Below are 27,624 nucleotides of genomic sequence, written 5' to 3'. Positions count from 1 at the left end.
TTTCTATCACTCCTCTGTCTCTCTCTATCTATCACTCCTTTCTATCACTCCTCTCTATCTATCACTCCTATCTATCACTCCTCTGTCTCTCTCTATCTATCACTCCTTTCTATCACTCCTCTGTCTCTCTCTATCTATCACTCCTTTCTATCACTCCTCTGTCTCTCTCTATCTATCACTCCTTTCTATCACTCCTCTGTCTCTCTCTATCTATCACTCCTTTCTATCACTCCTCTGTCTCTCTCTATCTATCACTCCTTTCTATCACTCCTCTGTCTCTCTCTATCTATCACTCCTTTCTATCACTCCTCTGTCTCTCTCTCTCTATCTATCACTCCTTTCTATCTCTCCTCTGTCTCTCTCTATCTATCACTCCTTTCTATCACTCCTCTGTCTCTCTCTATCTATCACTCCTTTCTATCACTCCTCTGTCTCTCTCTATCTATCACTCCTTTCTATCTCTCCTCACGCCACCCTTCTCCGCTCGCTCACACATCACTCTACACTACTACACTATACAAGTACAAGGTGTCTGGCAGAGGAAATCACCAGTGACCAATCAGCGCGGGGCTCCTCGCCCCCTCATCCAATCAGCAGCGCTGTGGCGCGGAGTGGGCGGGGCCGTGGCGGCTGACAGGATTTGCGGAGGCGGCAGTTGTCCCCGGTGCGGTGCCGTGTGCTCAGTGTGTCCAGTGTGTACTGTGCCCGGAATTCCCTCACTGGCTAATGACGCAACATGGCTTCTCGGCTGTCCCAGTCTCACCTGAAGCTGGAGGCGGAGATTGAGCGCTGCAGGGCTGAATGCCAATGGGAGAAGATCCAGGTGCTGGTCCGGCAGCTCTCACCCAAGGTCCAGGACAACGCCGGTGAGTGGGACTACAGCTCTCAGCATGCTGCATTGGGGGATGTAGTGCAGTCAGAGGGCGGGAGCGGGGCCGCTTGTACCTGGCTGGCTGCAATGTCAAGGTGAGTGAGTGAGTGAGTGATTGCAGCAGGTGACCTGGCAGAGGAATAGCCGAGGTGCAAATATGTCAGAAATAATCCAGGAAGTGAAGGAGGTGATTGTACAGCCTGACAGCATCCTCCCCTGCACTCCCCGCCACTCACTGAGCCACACAGCATCCTCCCTGCACTCACTGCCACTCACTGAGCCTGACAGCATCCTCCCTGCACTCACTGAGCCTGACAGCATCCTCCCCGCCACTCACTGAGCCTGACAGCATCCTCCCTGCACTCACTGAGCCTGACAGCATCCTCCCTGCACTCACTGAGCCTGACAGCATCCTCCCCGCCACTCACTGAGCCTGACAGCATCCTCCCTGCACTCACTGAGCCTGACAGCATCCTCCCCGCCACTCACTGAGCCTGACAGCATCCTCCCCGCCACTCACTGAGCCTGACTGCATCCTCCCCGCCACTCACTGAGCCTGACTGCATCCTCCCTGCACTCACTGAGCCTGACAGCATCCTCCCCGCCACTCACTGAGCCTGACAGCATCCTCCCTGCACTCACTGAGCCTGACAGCATCCTCCCCGCCACTCACTGAGCCTGACAGCATCCTCCCTGCACTCACTGAGCCTGACAGCATCCTCCCCGCCACTCACTGAGCCTGACAGCATCCTCCCCGCCACTCACTGAGCCTGACAGCATCCTCCCCACCACTCACTGAGCCTGACAGCATCCTCCCCGCCACTCACTGAGCCTGACAGAATCCTCCCCTGCACTCCCCGCCACTCACTGAGCCACACAGCATCCTCCCTGCACTCACTGCCACTCACTGAGCCTGACAGCATCCTCCCTGCACTCACTGAGCCTGACAGCATCCTCCCCGCCACTCACTGAGCCTGACTGGATCCTCCCTGCACTCACTGAGCCTGACAGCATCCTCCCTGCACTCACTGAGCCTGACAGCATCCTCCCCGCCACTCACTGAGCCTGACAGCATCCTCCCTGCACTCACTGAGCCTGACAGCATCCTCCCCGCCACTCACTGAGCCTGACAGCATCCTCCCTGCACTCACTGAGCCTGACAGCATCCTCCCCGCCACTCACTGAGCCTGACAGCATCCTCCCCGCCACTCACTGAGCCTGACAGCATCCTCCCTGCACTCACTGAGCCTGACAGCATCCTCCCCGCCACTCACTGAGCCTGACAGCATCCTCCCCGCCACTCACTGAGCCTGACAGCATCCTCCCCGCCACTCACTGAGCCTGACAGCATCCTCCCTGCACTCACTGAGCCTGACAGCATCCTCCCTGCACTCACTGAGCCTGACTGCATCCTCCCCACCACTCACTGAGCCACACAGCATCCTCCCCACCACTCACTGAGCCTGACAGCATCCTCCCCGCCACTCACTGAGCCACACAGCATCCTCCCCACCACTCACTGAGCCTGACTGCATCCTCCCTGCACTCACTGAGCCTGACAGCATTCTCCCCGCCACTCACTGAGCCTGACAGCATCCTCCCTGCACTCACTGAGCCTGACAGCATCCTCCCCGCCACTCACTGAGCCTGACAGCATCCTCCCCGCCACTCACTGAGCCTGACAGCATCCTCCCTGCACTCACTGAGCCTGACAGCATCCTCCCCGCCACTCACTGAGCCTGACAGCATCCTCCCCGCCACTCACTGAGCCTGACAGCATCCTCCCTGCACTCACTGAGCCTGACAGCATCCTCCCTGCACTCACTGAGCCTGACAGCATCCTCCCCACCACTCACTGAGCCTGACAGCATCCTCCCCACCACTCACTGAGCCACACAGCATCCTCCCCACCACTCACTGAGCCACACAGCATCCTCCCCACCACTCACTGAGCCTGACAGCATCCTCCCTGCACTCACTGAGCCTGACAGCATCCTCCCCGCCACTCACTGAGCCTGACAGCATCCTCCCCGCCACTCACTGAGCCTGACAGCATCCTCCCCACCACTCACTGAGCCTGACAGCATCCTCCCCACCACTCACTGAGCCACACAGCATCCTCCCCACCACTCACTGAGCCTGACAGCATCCTCCCTGCACTCACTGAGCCTGACAGCATTCTCCCCGCCACTCACTGAGCCTGACAGCATCCTCCCCACCACTCACTGAGCCTGACTCCATCCTCCCCACCACTCACTGAGCCTGACAGCATCCTCCCCACCACTCACTGAGCCTGACAGCATCCTCCCCACCACTCACTGAGCCTGACAGCATCCTCCCCACCACTCACTGAGCCTGACAGCATCCTCCCTGCACTCACTGAGCCTGACAGCATCCTCCCTGCACTCACTGAGCCTGACTGCATCCTCCCTGCACTCACTGAGCCTGACAGCATCCTCCCCGCCACTCACTGAGCCTGACAGCATCCTCCCCGCCACTCACTGAGCCTGACAGCATCCTCCCTGCACTCACTGAGCCTGACAGCATCCTCCCTGCACTCACTGAGCCTGACAGCATCCTCCCCACCACTCACTGAGCCACACAGCATCCTCCCCACCACTCACTGAGCCACACAGCATCCTCCCCACCACTCACTGAGCCTGACAGCATCCTCCCTGCACTCACTGAGCCTGACAGCATCCTCCCCGCCACTCACTGAGCCTGACAGCATCCTCCCCGCCACTCACTGAGCCTGACAGCATCCTCCCCACCACTCACTGAGCCTGACAGCATCCTCCCCACCACTCACTGAGCCACACAGCATCCTCCCCACCACTCACTGAGCCTGACAGCATCCTCCCCGCCACTCACTGAGCCACACAGCATCCTCCCCACCACTCACTGAGCCTGACTGCATCCTCCCTGCACTCACTGAGCCTGACAGCATTCTCCCCGCCACTCACTGAGCCTGACAGCATCCTCCCCACCACTCACTGAGCCTGACTCCATCCTCCCCACCACTCACTGAGCCTGACAGCATCCTCCCCACCACTCACTGAGCCTGACAGCATCCTCCCCACCACTCACTGAGCCTGACAGCATCCTCCCCGCCACTCACTGCCACTCACTGCCTCAGAGACATGGCTGGCACTGATTGCTGGATGTCACTGGTCGCCGTATAGTGGCCAATGTGTATGACACTGAGACCAAATAGTGGCCAATGACTATGACACTGAGACCATATAGTGACCAATGACAATGCGACCATATAGTGGCCAATGGCTATACAATGAGACCGTATAGTCGCCAATCACTATGACAGTGACACTGTATAGTAGCCAATGACTGTGACAATGAGAACATATAGTGGCTAATGACTATGACACAGAGACTGTATAGTGACCAACGACTATGACACCGTATAGTAGTCAATGACTTTGACAATGAGACCATATAGTGGCCAATGACAATGAGACCATATAGTGGCCAATGACAATGAGACCATATAGTGGCCAATGACAATGAGACTGTATAGTGGCCAATAACTATGATAATGGAACTGTATAGTGATTCATGACTATGACAATGACACCATATAGTGGCCCATGACTATGACATTGATTGTCAGCTGCCCAATAGGAGATCTGTGGTTACGTTCCATCTACCTCCTGCTTATTATAGGGAAGCTGTCTGGGCACTTTGGTTTGTATGGAGTGAGGGTGTAGTGTCCCAAACTGACCTGCTGTAAAGCCATAGGTGCCTGTAATATAAAACCTTTATACTCGCCCTGCATCTGTTCCCTGCACATCGGACCTCCGCCTCCTGCGCAGTGATACCGGGATATATATCTGGGCTACACTAAAGAAGTCTGCTGCAGCTCATTATACTCCTCTCTACATAAGTATAAGGCTGGGAAACGCCGCAGGAAAAACCGCAGCGTCTTATAGTACTTGTAATGTGCGAATCCCATCCCCACTTTGTGGTAAAAACCTCAGTTTGGACAGGTGACGATTTCCAAAACCAGCGCAGTTTTTGAAATCGCAACATGTCACTTATATCTATGGAATCTCCGGCGGCCGCCCTGTAGATATAATGGCCACAGAAAGTCCGCGGAGGAAAACTCTGTGAACTTTCTGTTCAAAGCGCTGCGGAAAGAACCGCGATACGTTCCTGCAATACGTTCCACGGTATTTCCCGCTTTATAGCTGCCGGTCGTCCCGTGGGGCCTCAGCCTAAAGGTTTATTTTTTTAAATGTGGACATGGACGGACTTAAAACTGGGTGATTTGGGACACGTAACCCCCCAATCTATGAGGACCTAGGGGTGGGTTAGTGTCCTAAATTGACCCGACCAGTTCTTTTTAATCCTGAAACAATGTGACATCTTGTAAGGACATAAGGACACTTGGCCTTAATGTTGCCCATAAATAAACCTCTATTTTGCACACTGAGGTCTCTCCTCTCTTGGCACCCTGCTTGTGCCTGTCTTACCCTTGTGTACCCGGCTTGTACCAGCTTCCTCCCAGACTGCCGGCACCAGAGGAGTCTTGTTTGCTTTACTTTAATCAAACATGTCTCAATAACTCTGCGAGCTTGAGACACAATGGCCGTCTCTCCAGCGAGCGCCGCCTCTTAATAACAACACAAATCGCCTTCTCGATATTTCAGGGCTGAGCTGTATTGTGGCACCATACAATGCTGGGCTATTAAAGGGCACCCAAACTTTCACCCAGATACTAATGTTCTTGCAGCATTTGTGACAGTCATAAATATGGAGTCCCTTCTATAGAGTTCATGCCATCGATTGTGTGCCGCCTGCGGTCAGTGACAACTGCACAGATGTCACCCGGATTGGTGTCAAGCTGACACTGACCCCTCCACGCTGGCAGGTATAGGACCTGCTCCAGTATTTGCAAGTCTTACCTGCGGCCCGGACACACAGCTGCAAAAACTATGGCTGTGTTTATGGGCCATTGAAATTTATGGGCGTGCAATTGGCGGTAATATTGCGGTCGTGTGCATGAGGCCTTATTGTTCTCTGAATACAGAGGTGCGCGGTGTCTTGTATAATGCAGGAAAGGTCATTTCACAGCGTTAGAAAACAGAGAACAGGACATCAGGGATTCTCATGCTTCATATGGCACCAGGATTGCACTTCTACCTGTATTATTCAAAGAAATATCACCATAGGAATACACATTTGCTTTTGGCATATTTATACGGAGCTGCTCCCAGTCCTGACTGTGTTTTCAACACTGACACCTCTATTTTTCCACAGTCAGACTCCGACTCCTCCAGCCATGATCAGACGGAAGCCTAAAGATCCTTTAATTCATTACAAACCCGGTGATTGATTCCTATGAGAGTAAATATGCAACAAACTATACAGCTAATTATTCAATATTAAATTATACAATGTAACCAGAATATAGGCCTAATAGTTAGACAGTCGGTTACTACACCAGATTTATCACGGTGACTGATGCTGGATGATATTTCTGGCTGTCTAGTCTGCATTAGATCTCCCTTCGGTTGACTTACTTTTTGGCAACACTATTTTGGCACATTGTGGTGCATTGAAGCTACGCTCCCTTTTCTAACAATCCATGTCCACATATGGTGCATGTCGAAAAATTAAAGTCTAAAATAGATGCACCAAACTGAGCCGCACTGCACCAAAGAGGCTCCATATCTACGCCCTACTGTTCGTAGACACAATAGTAAATCTGGGCCACTGTCTTTTGGGCCGTACTCCATAACATGGCGTCCAATGGAACGTGACACACAGAGTTGCGACACCAAGCAGGCACACAGACTGTACATTGGGGCCCCATAGGCTAGATCAGGATATAAATCGATGAAATCTGTTAGTGTGCATTAGGCCTTAAAGGGATCCTATCATTCAATTTTTTGTCCCTATCAAGTCGAAATAGCCTTAAGAAAGTCTATTTTTCTCCTACCTTTAGATGTCTTCTCCGCGCTGCCATTCCGTAGAAATACCGGTTTTCGCCGGTATGCAAATAAGTTCTCTCGCAGCACTGGGGGCGGGCCTCAGCGCTCAAACAGCACTGGGGGCGTCCCCAATGCTGTGAGAAATCTCTCCAGCGCCGCCTCCATCTTCTTCAGGAACGGCCTCTTCACGCGTGTTCTTCTGGGGGTTGGCTTCAAACTTCTAGGCCTCGGGCATGCCTGCCGGCCACAAGAAAATGGCCGCTTACTTACTGTGATGGAGGCGGCGCTGGAGAGTTTGTTGGCAGCATTGGGACCGCCCCCAGTGCTGCTAGAGAACTCATTTGCATACCGACGAAAACCCGGATTTCTACTGAACGGCGGGGCAGAGAAGACATATAAAGGTAGGAGAAGAAGAGCCTTTCTTAAGGCTATTCCTATGTGTTAGGGACAAAAAATGACTTCTGAATGATAGGATCCCTTTAAAGGGTGTACCTGAGATTGCCCTTCACTAGGAATTGTCAAAAAGTAAAAAAAATGCTGTACTCTCTTGTTTTGTCCGCCGCGGCTTCCAGTACCGCAGCTGTGATACCGTAAATTTATCGTAATAAAATGGACACATAACAGAGCGCCGGTGACAACTTTATAATCTACGTATAAGTTTTATGGCTTTACTTCGTGGCTTGTGAGCAGACATTTATTTTATGCGGTGATTTATCAGATGCTCTTTTTCAGAAGCTGCCAAAATTTCATAAATTTGTGGAGTCGTCCTGTACAGAGCAGCCGTGCTAATAATGACTGGAGCAGGCGATGGATTCAGTATCTAGAATACAATGTTGCCATAAGTATCCTAATGTTACTCAGTGTGGACATGATATGGACTGTAGAGCCAATACCATCTAGCTAGGACGAGACGGACCTGATAGAAGAAATATTGTCCATTGTCAAGCAGGAGTCTAAGAAATGATATAAAGCGGAGGACCCCTTTAGTGGTCATTGAATCCTGATGGCCATGAGAATGCAGACACTTGCAATAAGTGCATTGTGTGCTCATAAAGGGTTAAACCAGCCGGCAGGCCCTCACCGCACAGGTTTAGGGGGCAGTACTGGTGTAACCCTTTAGGCTAGGATCAAATAGTTCCTATCTGGTCCCTGATCTATGGTGGACTCTGTCAGTGACTGCTCCTGTTTCTTGAACTTTACTAGACCAAGTCCTGGTTGTGATGGGCACTGCAGAAATCTGTAGGAGTGGGTGGAAAATTGTGGTTTGTGCGATGAAGATATCTGCAGAAGATCAGGGGTGCAGTGCCAAGAATCCTTCAGGACACGGCCAGGTTTTCCCACATGATCGGGTCCACACCCATTGGACTAGATGTACAAGTGTTTTCCCCGGGGGCACCTGACTGTATATCTGTGTAACATGTAGGAGCTCGCTCTACCTGCACACGGCAGACTCTGAGATAAGATTTGGTCGTGAAAGTTCAACTTTTTTTTTGCTATGTCTGTATCTGGCAGATCTGAGTGGTAACCCATAGGCCACCATTATTACACCCTCTATAGGAACTACTATGGCCGGGCAACACGGTGGCTCAGTGGTTATCTTTGCAGCGTTGGAGTCCTGGGTTCAAATCCTGCCAGGAACAACATCTGCAAGGAGTTTGTATGTTCTCCCCATGTTTGTGTGGATTTCCTCCCATTGACAAAGACAGACTGATAGGAAGAAAAAAGGAACTCCTATGGCCGCTGTGTCACCCATCTTTCCCAGGAACAGAAATGAGCAGCTTTTAACCCTTTTTTATGCCAGTTTGCCCGCACAGTCTCAGTAGCTGGGCAGTAGTTACTTCGGAAAACTTGAGACTCGTCTGTTTTTTTTCTTTCAGGCTTCTTGGCTGAGTCATTTTATTTTTAAGTTTTCATGGGCAAGGAAAAAGAGACTGAGCGCGCTCACATGTTTTACATTTAGAAGCTGTGGGCAGACGGGGAACATGCGGGGAGGGCAGGAATAACAGCCTGATGAATGAACACGCCAGGCCCAAAGCAAGTGATTCATGTGCCGAGCAGTCATGGGAAAACCGCACAACAACATTTACAAAAACAGAAAACCTTCAGGATCCCATTGCAAGGACCAATGAAGGAGATTTTTGCTTGTGATTTCAATGTTCACGCAGTCCGCTGACATCATCTGATATATCGCACCCTCCATCCAATGGCAGTCTTATAAACAGCAATTACATTGAGTGAACTTTGGATATTTACACGAGCCGCCTTCAGTTTATTACTCGGAGTAGTCCGGCCCTTCTTAACACTTCTTGTGCCGGGTTAAGGCCCATAGATTGTCACCAGTTTCTGGCTTTATTAAGGAAACTGTGTTGTAATTTGCACCCAAAATTTTTTGACACTTTGTTTTAGACACTTTCTGACACTATTCCAACTTGTGCTATGGCCTATTGGGGAAGGGACGTGGCCTAATGCTTGGTTCACATCTGCGTTGGTATTCCATCCATGAGGATCCCCGAATGGAATACTGAATGCAACAGCATGCAGTGTGACAGTGAAAGCACATGGACCCCATAGACTATAATGGGGTCCGTATGCTGGCCACACGCTGCCCACACAAATCATATGGACAGGAAAGTAGATTGTGAACGACTTTCCTGTCTGCATGTTCCCTGCGGAGATCTGGCGGCAAGCACACGGATCCCATTATAGTCTATGGGGTCCATGTGCTTTCACTGTCACACTGCATGCAGTTGCGTTCGGTATTCCGTTCGGGGAGGGGGTCCTCATGGGGACGGACAGAATACCAACGCAGATGTGGACGAGGCCTAAGTTGCAACTCCGTACTCCATAAATGTGCCAAGAACTTTTAAGACAACTAGTAAGTGGTTTAATTTTAACCCTTTCCCATCACAGGGATTTTTCCCTTTTCATTTTTGACTCCCAAACCCCATAACTTTTTTGTTTTTCCATTCATAGAGCCATATGAGGGCTTAGTGTTTGCGGGACAAATTGTACTTTGTCATGGAACCATTTATTACTCTGTACGATGCACTGGGAAGCCGCAATGGGATTCAGAATGGGGTGGAATTGGGGAAAAAACTGCGTTTTTGTGATAATTCTGCTATAGTAAGATAGCGACAGACTTGTAGATTTACATTGGGTTCTTATTGCATGTAGAAATTTCTTGTGTTGTCCAGTGAAGACGTTCTATGAAAATACTTTACTTTGTAACATTAAATTTAATGCGGCATCTGATAAACCAGAAATTAATTTAGGAAATCTTCAGAAAAAAAGGAACAGGTTTTGTGTTAAAACCATAGAGAACAATGAAAAATGAAATGCACAAAATCAAATACCCAGCCTGCAAATTTATCAAAAGTGCTGATAAGGGAAGAGTTTGGCCAAGTGGGTTTGATGTGTTTTTGGCAGCCTGGTGACGGCCTCCTATTGATTCAGCATATAACACATGTTTAGTAAAGGTAAGATCACACGGAGCTTTTTAGTCAAGATTTTGAGGCCATACCCACCTCAAAATCCTGACCAAAAAGACGGCTCCCATTGAAATCAATGGGAGCCGCTCAGGAGTTATTTCTGGGAGCCGAAACAAGCGAGATGTTAATTCTTCAGGTTGTTACGCCTCACGATTTGGCCTGAAGACACTCCCTCCTCCGGTCTAGGCCCATTCATTGGGCCTAATCCGGAGCGAAGTGCGCGGCTGGATGGCGGTGCAGTGCACCGGCTTTCAGTCGCAGCTATCCATTTTTTGGATCGGAACCTGAGGCGGCCATTTTCTTGTGGCTGGCAGGCATGCACAGTCGGCTCTGCCCTAGGCCCGAAGCCTAGACGTTTGACAGCCCGCGCCGAAAGAAGACGCGTGAAGAGGGCGTTCCTGGAGAAGATGGAGGCGGAGCTGGAGAGTTCTCTCGCAGCATTGGGGACGCCCCCAGTGCTGTTTGAGTGCCGAGGACCGCCCCAAGTGCTGCGAGAGAACTCATTTGCATACCGATGGAAACCGGATTATATACTGAACGGCGGCGTGGAGTAGACCTCTAAAGGTAGGAGAAGATTAGCCTTTCTTAACGCTATTCCGACATGTCAGCAAGAAAAAATTTGATTTTAATTGTAGAATCCCTTTAAATAGGAGTGGTGCTGTCTGCGCTGTCCGTTCTCTTGCAGCACCCGGAGGTTTCTAGAAAACATCATCTGTGTGGGGTCCTGGTGTCGGCACCCTGACAGATCATGTACTGATGACCTATCCTATAAGAATGAAAATTCAATTTGGGGCTTAGAAACCCCGTTAGGCCAGGGCCCCGCTCAGTACCTGCAAAGTGGATGGGATTCTGGGGTTGCCTTTCCACCACGGTCTTTTCCGCAACGCTTTTTGGCTGCACCTCGCTACGTGGTGCCTTAGCCTTAAATAAACAATGGCGCCCTGTGGAAAAGTAGTTTTTCGGGTGGGTCAGTGATGGGGAACGTTCTGGTTTACAGATTAACAGGATAAATCGCCTCTTTACCTTCCTAATATGCACAAATGCCTTTTTTATGCCTTGTGTGTACAGTCACGGGGTTGTAACGTTGTCCCGGGATCAGAACCTTCTTTATACGACACTTCTGCTCTTTGTGACTTTCGCCTTTAACCCTTTCCTTGCAGATGACTTTACCAACCTGCTGCTGGCCGAGTCTCTGCTGGAACTCTCTTTAAAGGAGAACGTGGCCAAACTCAAACACTCCATCCCCTTAACGGAGAACAAGGAGCCCAAACTGCATCAAGCCAAGAACTATCTCACAGGCATCCTAAACAGAGGCAAGCTACCCGTAAGTAGCTTTCACCGTCAATCCCTCCCCGGCCTGGGATTTTCCGAGGGCATGTTGCGTGAACGTTTAGCTAAAATGTCTCCCATTCAGCATTTTGTCCTGTCCAAATTTCCTCGGAGGAGAGGTGTGAATGAATGCTGCCAATGCCGATTTCCCTTCGCTGTTCTGTTTTCCACAACTTGGTGAGATGGAGGGGGTGACGGATTGGGAAACACATGATTTAGGTCATAGGGTGTAGTCTGACCGTCTGAAAGGAAATATTTGGAGGATTTAGAATTTCTTAATGTAATGTGTTGAAACTATGAGAATGTGATCCAGGTCGTAAGGTCTGACTGTGCGCTCCTATGAGATATACAGTAGTGGTGCCTGACAATGGCCAAAATCATTGCTGACTCCGCGCTTTCACCACCTATCTTCCATTAATGGGACTTAATTAGGGTAAAAAAAAATGAAGAATAATTTTTGTTCCTTTTTATGATCTCCCGTAATGCTTGTGATAAATATTGTGCTTGCTCTGGGGTTGCCATGGTGCTGGAGTAGATTTAAAAGTAACACTGTCTCAGTTTCCTATAGCAACCAATCACAGGGCAGCTTTCATTTTGTATTCTTGAAAGCTACATTGTGATTGGCTGCTATAGGCAACTAAGAGCATGTTAATAATTCCACTCGCTGACCCTGGGAGGAATTTTTTCTATGTGGCCTCGAGATAAAGAGGTGTCACATGACAGACAAGAAGTCCATGGACAAGAGAGTGATAGTATTTTCTTTGGATGTCACCAAGGCAACCTCAGAGCAAGCAAGAATGTGAGCAATGGGAAAAATTATAGCGTATGGGGTCCGTGTGCTTTCTTTGCTCACCACTTTTTAATGCGTTTGGTATTCCGTTCGGAGGGGGGGGGTGGTCCCCAAATGGAATACCGAACGCAGATGTGACCCGGCCCTTACATACCGACTGCTTACCTCCGTCCCTGTCCTTTGTAAGACTGTTGAACACGATCACAAGACTGGACAAGTCTCTGCTCTCCACAAGGCCAACACACTGCAAGGATTGCAAGGATGTTCATCCACAATAACGTCTTCTATTCTGCAGCCTCACTACATGACAGAAGCGCTCCTGATACTGGGGAAGCTGCACTACTGCGAAGGATCTTATCGGGATGCTGTCAGTATGTACGCCAGGTCGGGATTCGAGCACCTGTCCTTAGACGATCAGCCCCTTTACAAAATGCGGCTTTTTGCAGAAGCGTTTGTTATCAAAGGTAAAAACTGTGCATGTACGTAGCAGGAAAATGCTGATAAATATATATATATTGTTTGGTTGTATGTGTCTCATTTAAAGGGTGATGCCACTAAATCAAGAGCTAACCTAGCTAGAAGGCTTCACTTTGGCTCTTATCTTAGTCTTAAGGCCAAGGCTCCACATTGCGAAAACTGCAGCTCTTTTTGTTTCAGTTTTTGTTGCGTTTTTTTGAGCCAAAGCCAAGATTGGCTACAAAAGGAATGGGAAATATACAGTCCTATGAAAAAGTTTGGGCACCCCTATTAATCTTAATCATTTTTAGTTCTAAATATTTTGGTGTTTGCAGCAGCCATTTCAGTTTGATCTATCTAATAACTGATGGACACAGTAATATTTCAGGAGTGAAATGAGGTTTATTGTACTAACAGAAAATGTGCAATATGCATTAAACCAAAATTTGACCGGTGCAAAAGTATGGGCACCCTTATCATTTTATTGATTTGAATACTCCTAACTACTTTTTACTGACTTACTGAAGCACAAAATTGTTTTTGTAACCTCACTGAGCTTTGAACTTCATAGCCAGATGTATCCAATCATAAGAAAAGGTATTTAAGGTGGCCAATTGCAAGTTGTTCTCCTATTTGAATCTCCTCTGAAGAGTGGCATCATGGGCTACTCAAAACAACTCTCAAATGATCTGAAAACAAAGATTGTTCAACATAGTTGTTCAGGGGAAGGATACAAAAAGTTGTCTCAGAGATTTAACCTGTCAGTTTCCACTGTGAGGAACATAGTAAGGAAATGGAAGACCACAGGGACAATTCTTGTTAAGCCCAGAAGTGGCAGGCCAAGAAAAATATCAGAAAGGCAGAGAAGAAGAATGGTGAGAACAGTCAAGGACAATCCACAGACACCTCCAAAGAGCTGCAGCATCATCTTGCTGCAGATGGTGTCACTGTGCATCGGTCAACTATACAACGCACTTTGCACAAATAGAAGCTGTATGGGAGAGTGATGAGAAAGAAGCCGTTTCTGCACGTACGCCACAAACAGAGTCACCTGAGGTATGTAAAAGCACATATGGACAAGCCAGCTTCATTCTGGAAGAAGGTCCTGTGGACTGATGAAACAAAGATTGAGTTGTTTGGTCATACAAAAAGGCGTTATGCATGGAGTAAAAAAAAAACAGCATTCCAAGAAAAACACTTGCTACCCACTGTAATATTTGGTGCAGGTTCCATCATGCTTTGGGGCTGTGTGGCCAAAGCCGGCACCGGGAATCTTGTTAAAGTTGAGGGTCGCATGGATTCCACTCAGTATCAGCAGATTCTTGAGAATAATGTTCAAGAATCAGTGACGAAGTTGAAGTTACGCCAGAGATGGATATTTCAGCAAGACAATAATCCAAAACACCGCTCCAAATCCTCAGGCATTCATGCAGAGGAACAATTACAATGTTCTGGAATGGCCCTGTCCCCAGACCTGAATATCATTGAACATCTGTGGGATGATTGGAAGCGGGCTGTCCATGCTCGGCGACCATCTAACTTAACTGAACTTGAATTGTTTTGTAAAGAGGAATGATCCAAAATCCCTTCATCCAGGATCCAGGAACTGATTAAAAGCTACAGGAAGCGACTAGAGGCAAAAGGAGGAGCTACTAAATATTACTGGCACTTTTCTGTTGAGGTGCCCAGACTTTTGCACTGGTCAAATTTTGGTTTATTGCATATTGCACATTTTCTGTTAGTACAATAAACCTCATTTCAATCCTGAAATATTACTGTGTCCATCAGTTATTAGATATATCAAACTGAAATGGCTGCTGCAAACACCAAAATATTTAGAACTAAAAATGATTAAGATTAATAGGGGTGCCCACACTTTTTCATAGGACTGTATAAGAAATTCTTTTAATTCTACCTTCTGCTCAATCCACTCCTGGCTTTGGGTTATAAAAACTGCAAAACAAAATCTGCAACAAAAAAAGTTGCATTTACGCAACGTGGGGCCTTCTGTCCTTGGCCGTTATATGACACCTTCTGTCCCGGGCCGTTGTATGGCGCCTTCTGTCCGTGGCCGCTGTATGGTGCCTTCTGTCCTAGGCCGTTGTATGGCGCCTTCAGTCCGTGGCCGCTGTATGGTGCTTTCTGTCCTAGGCCGTTGTATGGCGCCTTCTTTCCTAGGCCGCTGTATGGAGCCTTCTGTCCTAGGGCATTGTATGGCGCCTTCTGTCCTAGGGCATTGTATGGCGCCTTCTGTCCTAGGCCGCTGTATGGAGCCTTCTGTCCTAGGCCATTGTATGGCGCCTTCTGTCCTAGGCCGCTGTATGGAGCCTTCTGTCCTAGGGCATTGTATGGCGCCTTCTGTCCTAGGCCGCTGTATGGAGCCTTCTGTCCTAGGGCATTGTATGGCGCCTTCTGTCCTAGGGCATTGTATGGCGCCTTCTGTCCTAGGCCGCTGTATGGCGCCTTCTGTCCTAGGCCGCTGTATGGCGCCTTCTGTCCTAGGCCGCTGTATGGCGCCTTCTGTCCTAGGCCGTTGTATGGCGCCTTCTGTCCTAGGGCATTGTATGGCGCCTTCTGACCTAGGCTGTTGTATGGCGCCTTTTGTCCTAGGCCATTGTATGGCACCTTCTGTCCTAGGCCATTGTATGGCGCCTTCTGTCCTAGGGCATTGTATGGCGCCTTCTGACCTAGGCTGTTGTATGGCGCCTTTTGTCCTAGGCCATTGTATGGCACCTTCTGTCCTAGGCCATTGTATGGCGCCTTCTGTCCTAGGGCATTGTATGGCGCCTTCTATCCTTGGCCATTGTATGGCGCCTTCTATCCTTGGCCATTGTATGGCACCTTCTATCCTTGGCCATTGTATGGCGCCTTCTGTCCTAGGCTGTTGTATGGCGCCTTCTATCCTTGGCCATTGTATGGCGCCTTCTGTCCTAGGCTGTTGTATGGCGCCTTCTGTCCTTGGCCATTGTATGGCACCTTCTATCCTTGGCCATTGTATGGCACCTTCTATCCTTGGCCATTGTATGGCGCCTTCTATCCTTGGCCATTGTATGGCGCCTTCTGTCCTAGGCCGTTGCATGTCGCCTTCTGTCCTAGGCCGTTGTATGGCGCCTTCTGTCCTAGGCCGTTGCATGGCACCTTCTGTCCTAGGCTGTTGTATGACGCCTTCTGTCCTAGGCTGTTGTATGGCGCCTTCTGTCCTAGGCTGTTGTATGGCGCCTTCTGTCCTAGGCTGTTGTATGGCGCCTTCTATCCTTGGCCATTGTATGGCCCCTTCTGTCCTAGGCCATTGTATGGCGCCTTCTGTCCATGCGTTTCGTCACCTGATTTTATGACCTGTTTAGTATATGCCGAGCCGTTGTCTAAGCTCAGGGACACATATAAACCTGTTGTAATTGTGTATATTATTACACTATTTAGATACCGTACCTTTAAATATTTTACTTGAGACTTCTACATAGACTATTGTTGCATGTAACAAAAGCCTAGTCAATGGAGGTGCGACTATTTGGACCTTCACAGTCCCGAGGGAGAGGTTTGAGCGGGTTCATTTGACATGGCTGGTGACTTTGTATATTGATATGCGCTCGCTTGTCGCTCAGTAGCCATCATTGTGTTTTTCCGCTTCAGTTCTGAGCAGCTGCACAATGGGGGGCTAAAATTACATCTGGAGTCTTCAGGGACCTTCTGTGCCAAACCACAAGGGTTAAAAAATAATATATTACAAAATGGCCCGAAAATACAATTTTAGAAGTTCCGCCTCTTCAGACGTTACATCCCCCTGAGTACATAATAGGATCATTGTATCAGCCAGAGATTGTTCCCGGGTTAGTTCCTATATCATTATAGAGATTATTTAGGGTTGTTTTTTGGTTTTTTTTTTGTGTTTGGACTGTTTCCTGACTATTCACAACTTTTTTCGTATGATCGTACATCACAATATATCACAAGGATTCCTATACGCAAACCTGGAGTGTTTTCCTATGGTGCCTCTGTCATTGCTGATCAGGCTGTGTTCACATGGTGCAGATTTTGGTCATAGCCAAAGTCAGAACAATCACATTTTAAAGCGTATCTCAAGTTCTAAACAACTTTTCAGGAAGAAATATTGCAAGTGAATATAAGAAACTTTGTAATCTATTTTATTCAAGAAATAGATTTTCTTCTTTTTCAGGCAGTTACTTTGTACATATTCTGAAGAGGGGAGGGGGATAGAAAGACACTCAAATCATTGCTGCTCCATACTTTGCTACTGTGTATGTGTTTAACACTACTAGGTTGTAGATAAGAGGCTGACAGTGCACAGAATAAGGCAATAAATCAATTATCTAGCTGCTAGCAGCCTCCTCCTTCCTTCTCCCATTACAGATGTGTCTTCAGATGGCCGTATCTCTTGCTGGATCACAGGTCGATCCTCTATACCAACACTGATCGTGGGGGCCTTATTCTGGGACCCTCTATGACCATCTCAGAATTTATGGCTTTACCCATATGATATATGCCATCAATACCTGATAGACGCTGGATCTACCTGCTCGGCCATTTCCTTAACTCCCATACAGGTGAGTGGAGAGACACATACATGTGTGGCCCCTCTATTCACTTTTGAGAACAGACTAGGACCATTCTGGAGAGAGATGTGGGCCCCTGAGATACTATGGATATAGACAATGATACTGAAGTGGGGATATCCCTTTAAGGGGTCTCAGTGCTTATTCCTCAGTACTGTTTTTGCTGCACAGCGGTACCCTGACCGCCCACTGTGCAGGGAACAGCAGCACATCTCCATTCAAGTGCATGGTGTCCGCTGCAGTACCCCCCACAGACGGGTGTGGCCGGGAGTGACGGGGCGCAGTGCAGTCAGCGCAGCGGTCTCAGCATTGGCGGAGGTCTAGACGAGAGATTACAACAAGTCGTAAAGTGATTTCCATATAGACATGCCGTTACTTTAGCTGGGAATACCTCTCTAACCCACTGGGATCTATATAGAAACTGTATAACCTTTGCCGGTTCAGTGAGAGTTGGTGTTTTTGCACTTTGCTGCCCAGTTGACCAATTCATCAAATGTGGAGGGCATTTATAGTGGGCACCCGCTATACTAACCCGCTATAGACATTGTCAACTAAGTTTTTATAAACAACTTTTCAGGAATGAATAGTGCAAGTGAATAGAAGAAACTTTGTACTATATTTTCTTCTTTTTCAGGCAGTTACTTTGTACATATTAGTCTATGAAGAGGGGAGGGGGATAGAAAGACACCCAAATAATTACTGCTTCCACACGTTGCTACTGTGTACTCTTTTAACACTGCTAGGTTGCAGATAAGAGGCTGACAGTGCGCAGAATAAGGCAAGATTTGAGTTTTTTTCTATCCCATATTTGACTAATATGTACAAAGTAACTGCCTGAAAAAGAAGAAACTATATTACAATGACATTGTCTGATGTATCTAAGCATCGCAGAGAATTCTATCAGCCATTCAGGGACTTACTGTATGTATTTACTGCTGATGTTTGGTGGAAATGCTCTTGACATAATCTGTGCAGCGCCCGGGGACTCTCCAAAGCGTAACTGTCTTCTGTCTTCTTCTCTTTGCTGCTCTGGGACTTTGCTGCTGTCAGATGCCGCTTGTGATGGCTCCAGATCAATGGGATCTCATTCTTTTGAGAATATCTCTAATATCTTGCTCCCTCTCTGCTGCTCTTCACTTTCTGCTGCATCTACCTTGAGACTTCTCTCATCACCAGAGCTCATCAAATGGTACGTAACGACCCGGGAAATTCTGCACGTTACTATGAGACTCATCCAGCAAAAACTAAGCAGAATTGTCATTGTCACCTAATGGCGGGAGGATTCTATGTTTGTATTCCAGTTAACCGTGAGCTTGACCTCTTACCATTGTGGGATATTTGCTATTATGGGTTTGAGGGCAGCCCCTTTCTATACACCCCACCCCAATGGGAAAATCAGATTGGGGTAATTTAGGTGCCTGCTTAGCGAGATGATTTGGCGCCACTGCAGAAGGTCCACAGACAGTGGCAGCCATGGACTATCAGTACAGTGGATAGTCCATGGAGTCTGGCATCATTGGTGTCCACTGTTATATCAGTCTGCATGTCCGTTGTTCTGACCCTCCAATGGACAGAGCGGTGCAAATGTGAGCGTAGCATCAGAGAAGTAATAAAATATTCCTGATTACAGAATCCTAAAGGTGGTACAAGTATAGAAAAGTGTGTAACGTCCCTAGGGAGCTGGGAGCGAGAGCAAGGTGTCACATGGGCCTTTTTGAAAAATTTGGTGCATTTTGCCGTTTTTGCATATTAATAAGAGGACTGTACTTTTATGACTATGTTATTGATAATCTTCCTCCATTATCTGAATCTAAGGATGTGTCAATTGCATAGTAAGCCGAGATACACATGAACGTTTTCTCGGATCCCTTGTACATTTCAGTGTATTGAGTATGGTGGGGGGTTTTGTTTTTTTGTTTTTTTTCACCATCTCCCGCCTCCTGCCGCAATATTACAATATCTTGGACAATCCCTTTAAATTTACACTCACATCACTGTAATACTGAATGTAATGGAACAAAATTGGGACACATAAATACACAAAATACTTTAATTTGTTGCTCAACAAACCAAACTTTATTCAAAATCACATTACTATCATTTCAGTCAGTACATTTATATTTAGACCAATGGCGAACCCCCGACTCACAAAGAGTCACCCCCCACCCCAAACATTCAGGAGACGAAATCCCCCTGTGGAGGAAACCATGGCCGGACGACGGCCCTCCCCTTGGGCTTAGAAGGTTAAGGCCAACATATAACGGTATATTTTATTAGAATTCTATAAATTTATAGTGAGACATAATATACATCCCCTATAGATATAATAGTAGTGACGTACAATAGTCATAGAGGTGGAGTTGTCACATGAACAGATTAAAGGGGTTGTGCTGGATAACCAAGGTGAAACCTGTTCGGGAAGGTGCAAAAAAACCCCTCAAAACCCATCCTCACCTGCCTGGACTTGAATACTAGCTCTGATTTTCCATGTGGGCAGGAACCTTTTACTTGTTCCGCCCACTTGGAGAATCGCAGCTATAACCTTTCAGGGCTTACCGTATATACTCGAGTATAAGCCGAATTTTTCAGTACAGTTTTTGTGCGGAAAAAGCCCCCGTCTGCTTATACTCGAGCCAGCAAAAAAAATAAAAAATACTCGAGTCAATAAGTTTTCCCAGTTTTTTGTGGTAAAATTAGGGGTCTCGGCTTATATTCGGGTCGGCTTATAAGGTGTATCTTTTGACTGGGTGGAAGGATTTCAAAAACTGATCAGGGGCCCCGCAAGATACTATATGGCACTTAGCATTTGGTACTTGCGACAGGTCTTTTTTAAAAGACCCCACGTCATGAAACACAGTGAAAAATAGTGTTTAAAAAAAAATTAAAAATACTGCGAAAACACAGAATTTTTCATGGCATTTTTGTTGAATTTTTTTGAGTTTTATTTTTCCTGTTAAATATACTGGGAAAATGTCCTCGGGCCTGGAGATATCGGGCCGTTAATTTTGGCATCGATATCTTCCCACTTTCAGAAGGGCGGGCCATACAATCTGGGCTATGTGGAACATCCACCCTCCCCCCGGTAGTACTCGTCCATACACTTGTACTGAGGGGGGGTTCTTCTAACGTGTTTTTGCAGCAGCAAAAAATGGTTCATTTTTGCAAAGTGGTGCCGCAGCCAATGACTGAATTAAGCCGGGGCCCCACAGGCCGGAACAACTGCGGCATGAACGCATTGCGGTTCTTCCCGCAGCACTTTGAAGAGAAAGTTCACAGAGTTTTCCTCCACAGACTTTCTGTTACAATCATATCTATGGGAAAGCCGCTGGCGTATCCGTAGATATAATTGACATGTCGCGTTTTTTCTACAAAGTGGGCATGGGATTCGCATGAATCCCATCAACTTTGCAAGTACGCAGCGTTTCCAGCCCGTGGGGCCCCGGCCTTACTGTGGATTTTTCCTGCAGGTTTGTGGGGATAAAATCTGAATCCAGTTATAGTAATGCACCTATATAGATGTTAAAATCTACATATATGGTACATTTTCTGTTGCAGATTTTGTGAATTTCAACCTTCTCAGGCTGAGGCTCCACGTTGCAGAATGCAGCTAAAAAATGTAGCGGAAATGCATCACATTTTTTTCTGCAGCATTTTTCACCGTCTGCAGAGTTTTCCCCTGTCATGTATACATTTTTTCTGCTGCATGGAGTCCAAACATCCGATGCATTCAAAAACCGAATGGGACAGCTTTGTTTTTTTTTTTTAACATGGAAACCTATTGTCACAGATGGAAAAAACTAAAGAACAAACACTTTCTTGTGATGTTCAGGCCTGTATAGAAGAAGAGCTCAGACAGATCATTTGGCTGTAGGACAAGTCTGTAGGTTCTTGCTGCTTTTCCTATCCAGTTACTGACGTCAGTTCAAAACTGGGAAATTCGCCGTCCTGTTCCGCGTGTTTTTGATGGTCTTTTTCCAGACAACTGCAGCCTGTCATTCATATGTCATCACATTCGTATATAGGAACCTCAAGGACAATTTTCTTGAACTTAGTGTCTTTTTTGCACTTTCCCATGAAATCTGAATTCACATTGTTTGCATCCACAGGTCACTGTAATGCCTGTAATAGCAATGGAAAAAGTCTGCGTATTAATATGTATTAGACTTATCCCTTTGGCCAGTGGTGTAACTAGGAATGGCAGGGCCCTGTGGCGAACTTTTGACATGCCCCCCCCCCCCCCCCCCGACCGACGCCAAAGACCTCGACCGACCCCCTCCTCCGCATTCCTGCGTGCTCTGTTATGTCCCCTAGTGGCCCCTGCACACAGTATTATCCCCCATAGTGTCCCCTGCACACACAGTATTATCCCCAATAGTGTCCCCTGCACACAGTATTATGTCCCTTAGTGGCCCCTGCACACAGTATTATGTCCCTTAGTGGCCCCTGCACACAGTATTATCCCCAATAGTGTCCCCTGCACACAGTATTATGTCCCTTAGTGGCCCCTGCACACAGTATTATGTCACATAGTGGCCCCTGCACACAGTATTATGCCCCATAGTGGCCCCTGCACACAGTATTATGTCCCGTAGTGGCCCCTGCACACAGTATTATGCCCCATAGTGACCCCTGCACACAATATTATGGCCCACTGTGGACACCCATAAACAATTATTATACGCTGGGGTCTTTTCGGACCCCAGCGTATAATAATTGGAGACCCAGGGGAATAAAAACATTTAAAAAACGCTGCTACCTGTCCCCCGGCTCCGCTACAGTCCTCCGCCTTCTTCAATGATGTCGGATGTCACATGACCCGGGACGCAGGCCGGGTTCATGTGACATCAGAGACGTCAGACAACTAGGCCAAAGCCTGGCTGGAGCCTGGAGAGGTAAGTCACACAGTTTTTTTATGTTTCTTACATCTTCCGGGCCTCTGATCGTTATACTCCAGGGTCTGCAAAGACCTCTGAGTATAATAATAGTCTTTGTGGGGCCCGCGCTGACACTTACCAATCCCGGCCCAGCCAAGATCGGTAAGTAAATAGGGCCCGTTACCGGCTGGAATAACTCCAGCCGGTAAAGGCCTATTAAGAAAAAAGAAAAAACCGCGGCGGTAGCGGCAGTCACCGGGCCCCCTAATGTCCTGGGCCCTGTGGCAGCTGCCTCCGCTGCTTCCGCGGTAGTTACGCCACTGTCCTTTGCTGGCTACTATTATGCATACTATTATGTGTACTTTCTGATCGTGGGCATTTAGTACATTTGCAGCCCTTCGATATCCTTTCAGTCCCCCCTTTCCCCAGTTCCAGCCCACAACTGGTAACGCCCCTGAGGAGCAGCACAAATTGGGGTTCTTAGAAAATAGCATCCAGAATTGTTATATAATACAGTAATTTAGTTATCTATAGAGACAGTAGATCATCTTTAAAGGGGTTATCCAGAATCCGAAAATTATCTGCACATCCACAGCAGTGCTAAATCCTCCCTGTTCTCTTGTTTGCTTGGCTTTATTTTACTTGCTGCTCCTTGTATCCCTGTTATTTACATGCAGTGATTCTGCGGACAAACTACATTTCCCAGGATGCATCTGCCTGCTCTCACTGTCTGTGTACCTCTCCCTTCTTCCCTGCAATGAAATCACAGGTAATAAATCACTCCAACATACGAGGTCACATGATGCTGTGATGTTTAGTTTGCAAGTTCCCTCCCCCGGGAGCAGTAAACACAGAGAGTGAGAGCTGGCAGATGCATCCTGGGAAATGTAGTTTGTCTGCAGATTCACTGCATGTCAATAAAAGGATACAAGGAGCAGCAAGTAAAATAAAGCCAAGCAAAGGCTGCACAAGATAATAGTGAGGATTCAGCACTGATGGGGATGTATCTGCAGATCATTTTGGAAGCTGGAGAACCCCTTTAAGGGAAAGTCTAAAATAAGAAATTTTAAAATTTCTGAAAATCTGTACCCTCAAAATTAACATTTATGATCAGATCGTCTTTTGATTGGGTGTTCTGGCCCAGGAGAGAGATCCACGTGAATCAATGTAATAAGTGGTATTGTGTGATCTTAATCTGAGTTATTAGCTGTAGTAATAGTTTATTGTATTGTGTTACATTAGGGCATTTCCAGCATCCTATAACACTACAGGAATAGGGATTATGTACAACTTATATCCAGTGATTTACATAGTGCTGGAATATTCTGTCCAGACTGTTCACCCCCACATTGGCCTGTGTGCCCAGTTTCTAATCTGATATCACATACATGATAGGATCACTATCACATGAAACCGTTCTTTATAGTCTCCTTAAATAGGTGGACGGGGAGCGTGTGCAGCACTGCCCCTTTTCAAGTAATAGAAGTGGTGCAGGGGGTAGTAGCGGGGTTTCATGAAACCCCGGGCCATTAGCAGCTTCCAGCACCCGGGTGCTGCTGCATCAGCGGATCTGTGCAAGGCCCGGGGTTCAGACCCCAATAGATCACATACGGAAAAATCAGTTTGGGCCAAGAAAACTGCTTTAACACCCAATACATGCGTACAAATGGGAACCAAAAAGTCCAGAACTTATTACACTTGCATTTCCTGGCCAGATCCTGGTTTTGGAGAACGGGCTGCCCGCATTATACTGGTCTATGATGCTAGATGTCGCTGCATCCACTGTCCTATACTATAGACCAGACCTGGGCAAAGTACGGCCCGCGGGCTATATCCGGCTCTCTGACTGATTCAGTCCGGCCCGCACAGCTTGACTAGGGAGGCGTGTCTAGGGGGCGTGTCTTAGTGCCAGCAGGACAGTGCAAGAAGATGGAGATGTGTGGTGTGTTTCCTTAGGTACTGAGAGGGGAGGGGGTATGTGCGATGCAGGGTGGAGAGTGTGTGTGTGTGTGTGTCTGTCTGTGTTTGTGTCTCAGTAACCTAGGGGCAGAGATGGAAGGGGAACGTTATACTGGGGCAGAGATGGCAGATGGAGGGGGGGGACATGAAACTGGGGCCAGATGGAGGCGGGGGGGGACATGAAACTGGGGGAGAGATGAAGGGGGGACATGAAACTGGGGATAGATGAAGGGGGCACTTAAACTGGGGGGACATTATACTGGGGACAACTGAATGGGGCATTAAATCGTGGAGGTAGCTGGAGGGAGACCTGTCTGCCTCTAGTTGCCCCCAGTGTAATGTCCCACTTTATCTGCCATTAATTTATTGCCCCCTTCCAACTACCCCCACTGCTAATGTCCCCCTCCAGCTGCTCCACTTTCATGTCCCCTCTAGTTTCTGATAGTTTATACTGGGGCACCAGGAGAGGGACTTAATACTATGGGGCAGTTGGAAGGGAACAATATAATATGGGGGCATATAATGTACGGGTGACTGTAGGAGGATTATACTTTGTGGGGTCACATGGAAAGATGATTGAGAATGGGCGGAATCAACGTACAAGTGGGCGGGGCTAAATTTGCCGCAGCGCAACCCTTCTAGCATAGTTTCAATTTCTTATGCGGCCCCACGGGAAAATTAATTGCCCACCCCTGCTCTAGGCAGTATTGAAGAATAGGGCCGTGGGAGACAGGGGCTCCTTAATCCTAGATCGCTATGTTGTGGGGTGTCTTGGTCACCAAACCAGATTCATACCAGTATATGTGGGCCTGATGTGATCCGGAAAGTTTTCCAAACCGTATTTGCCCTTGTTCAGGGGTCCTGGAAATTTATATAGCGGATAACGGGACTCTATCAGCAGAAAATGAGACTTTATCTGAGTCATTGGTCCATCCATGTACAGACAGATGCACGTAGCGCCCCCTGCTGTAGTGTTTAGGAACGATTATATTTTATTTAGTAACAAGACAATTAGACTTCGATAGGAAACAACCCAAAAATGGCGCCAGCAGCAAAAAATGTTAGAAGCCAAGTGGCATTTGTCCAGCTCCGTGTCCCTATTATATCTCGCGGATCTGGAGTTTCGTCTTGAACTATTTCTCTTAAAATGCCCTTCAAATTAGGCAAAAGTCCAATTCCCCTGAGCGGCCATTGTATGTGTATTTATTCTTCTCTTCCTCGAACTGTTTAGATGAGGAGCCGCACGAGATGTTCATGAAAAACAACGTCTTGAGCAAATATTTGAGCTTTGGTTTCTTATTATTATTAGGAAGTGACTGGAACAATAACTGAGATCTTTCTGTATTTATCAGCGAGTCCGGGCCTGAGATGGGGTAAGCCTGGGTCGCGTCTGATAAACTTCTCACATTGAGGATAAAATTATTGATGACCTTATTTAGAGATCGGTCTTTAATATGAGATTGGTAGGGGTCTGACACCCGGCACCCCCATCGATCAGCTGAAACACAGAGAATGGAGCAGGAATTACATTAAGTCCATTGGTCTAGAGTTACACGTTCTATTACATGAGACTAAGTTGTCCACGTGTTAGTGACCCTTGTAATATAAAGTGTAATATTCTGTATCTGACTTGTGTCCCCTCCTAAAGGTTTATCATTAGAGCGCTCTACAGCCACCATCGCCTCCCGCGCCCGCCTGTCGGAGAGAGAAGAAGAAGCCGTTGCTTGCTTTGAGAAGGCCAGCTGGATTGCACAAGTCTTCTTGCAAGAATTAGACAAAGTGAGCAATAACCCCGGACAGGAGCGAGTTGTGACAGTTATTGCTAAGATGTTCTGTATCCCATTTATTTCCTGTTGATTATATTGTATCAACATATTCGGCAATGCTATACAGAGGTTGTGACTTGTATCAGACCCTCTACATAGGGGGGCTCACAATCTGGTTACCTGTGTCATATAAATCCAATGACTCAATCACTTGAATATTCCCATAGTGAAAAACTACAGTACATACATGTCTGCTGTTATACATGTTATATAGTGTATATAGTACATACATGTCTGCAGTTATACATGTTATATAGTACATACATGTCTGCTGTTATACATGTTATATAGTACATACATGTCCACTGTTATACATGTTATACAGTACATACATGTCTGCTGTTATACATGTTATATAATATATATAGTACATACATGTCTGCTGTTATACATGTTATATAGTACATGCATGTCCGCTGTTATACATATTATATAGTACAGACATATCCGCTGTTATACATGTTATATAGTATATATAGTACATAAATGTCTGCAGTTCTACATGTTCTATAGTACATACATGTCTGCTGTTATACATGTTATATAATATATATAGTACATACATGTCTGCAGTTATACATGTTCTATCGTACATACATGTCCGCAGTTATACATGTTATATAGTACATACATGTCCGCAGTTATACATGTTCTGTAGTACATACATGTCAGCGTAAAAAGCAACTACCATTGAAATCAATCGGAGGCTTTTTTCCCTATTGCTTTCAATGTATTACGTGCATTTTTGTGATCAGAATGAGTGCAGCGTAACTCCGCGTGAAGGCTCCCTTATACGTGTTCTATACTACATACATGTCCGCTGTTATACATGTTCTATAGTACATACATATCCGCTGTTATACATGTTCTATAGTACATACATATCCGCTGTTATACATGTTCTATAGTACTTACATGTCTGCAGTTATACATGTTCTATAGTACATACATGTCCACTGTTATACATGTTATATAGTACATACATGTCCGCTGTTATACATGTTCTATAGTACTTACATGTCCACTGTTATACATGTTCTATAGTACATACATGTCCGCTGTTATACATGTTCTATAGTACTTACATGTCCGCTGTTATACATGTTATATAGTACATACATGTCCGCTGTTATACATGTTCTATAGTACTTACATGTCCGCTGTTATAGTATATTGAATGGCTTTGCTTCCCCAGATTTTATATTAATCTGTTTCTTTAAGTTTCAAAATGATGATTTTTTTTATTTTCCCTTTTTTACTCTTTTATTCTTCTATTATGTGTATCCTCAGACTACGAACAGCACTCACTCCAGAAATCCCAAAGCTAGTTCTTCTGGGCAGGACTTTGAGCTCGGCTACTTCCTAGAAGCAGCGCTGCAGGGAGCCTATGTGGCACATTTCAAGAGGGGGTAAGTGGTCAGATCTGGTTACCACTACATGACTGTAAGCTCAGCTGTAAGATGCTGAGGACACACTGTGGACATGTTGCGGACACACTGTGAACATGCT

The 27,624-nt window shown here is 46.9% G+C and overlaps 1 protein-coding gene across 1 annotated transcript in view; it reads left to right on the top strand.

Moving 5' to 3' along the window:
- Positions 1-667: 667 nt before the first annotated feature.
- Positions 668-27,624, top strand: part of TTC7A (tetratricopeptide repeat domain 7A) — a 229,847-nt gene continuing 202,890 nt past the window's right edge. The window contains exons 1-5 of the mRNA XM_075267023.1: positions 668-866; positions 11,471-11,634; positions 12,725-12,893; positions 25,938-26,068; positions 27,406-27,524. Coding sequence (XP_075123124.1) covers positions 737-866; positions 11,471-11,634; positions 12,725-12,893; positions 25,938-26,068; positions 27,406-27,524 — 713 coding nt within the window. The 5' untranslated portion in view covers positions 668-736. The remainder of the gene's footprint in view (positions 867-11,470; positions 11,635-12,724; positions 12,894-25,937; positions 26,069-27,405; positions 27,525-27,624) is intronic.

Source organism: Leptodactylus fuscus, chromosome 3 (assembly GCF_031893055.1).
Source record: "Leptodactylus fuscus isolate aLepFus1 chromosome 3, aLepFus1.hap2, whole genome shotgun sequence".
Classification (NCBI taxonomy): Eukaryota; Metazoa; Chordata; class Amphibia; order Anura; family Leptodactylidae; genus Leptodactylus; species Leptodactylus fuscus.
This window is presented reverse-complemented; position numbering and strand designations above follow the sequence as displayed.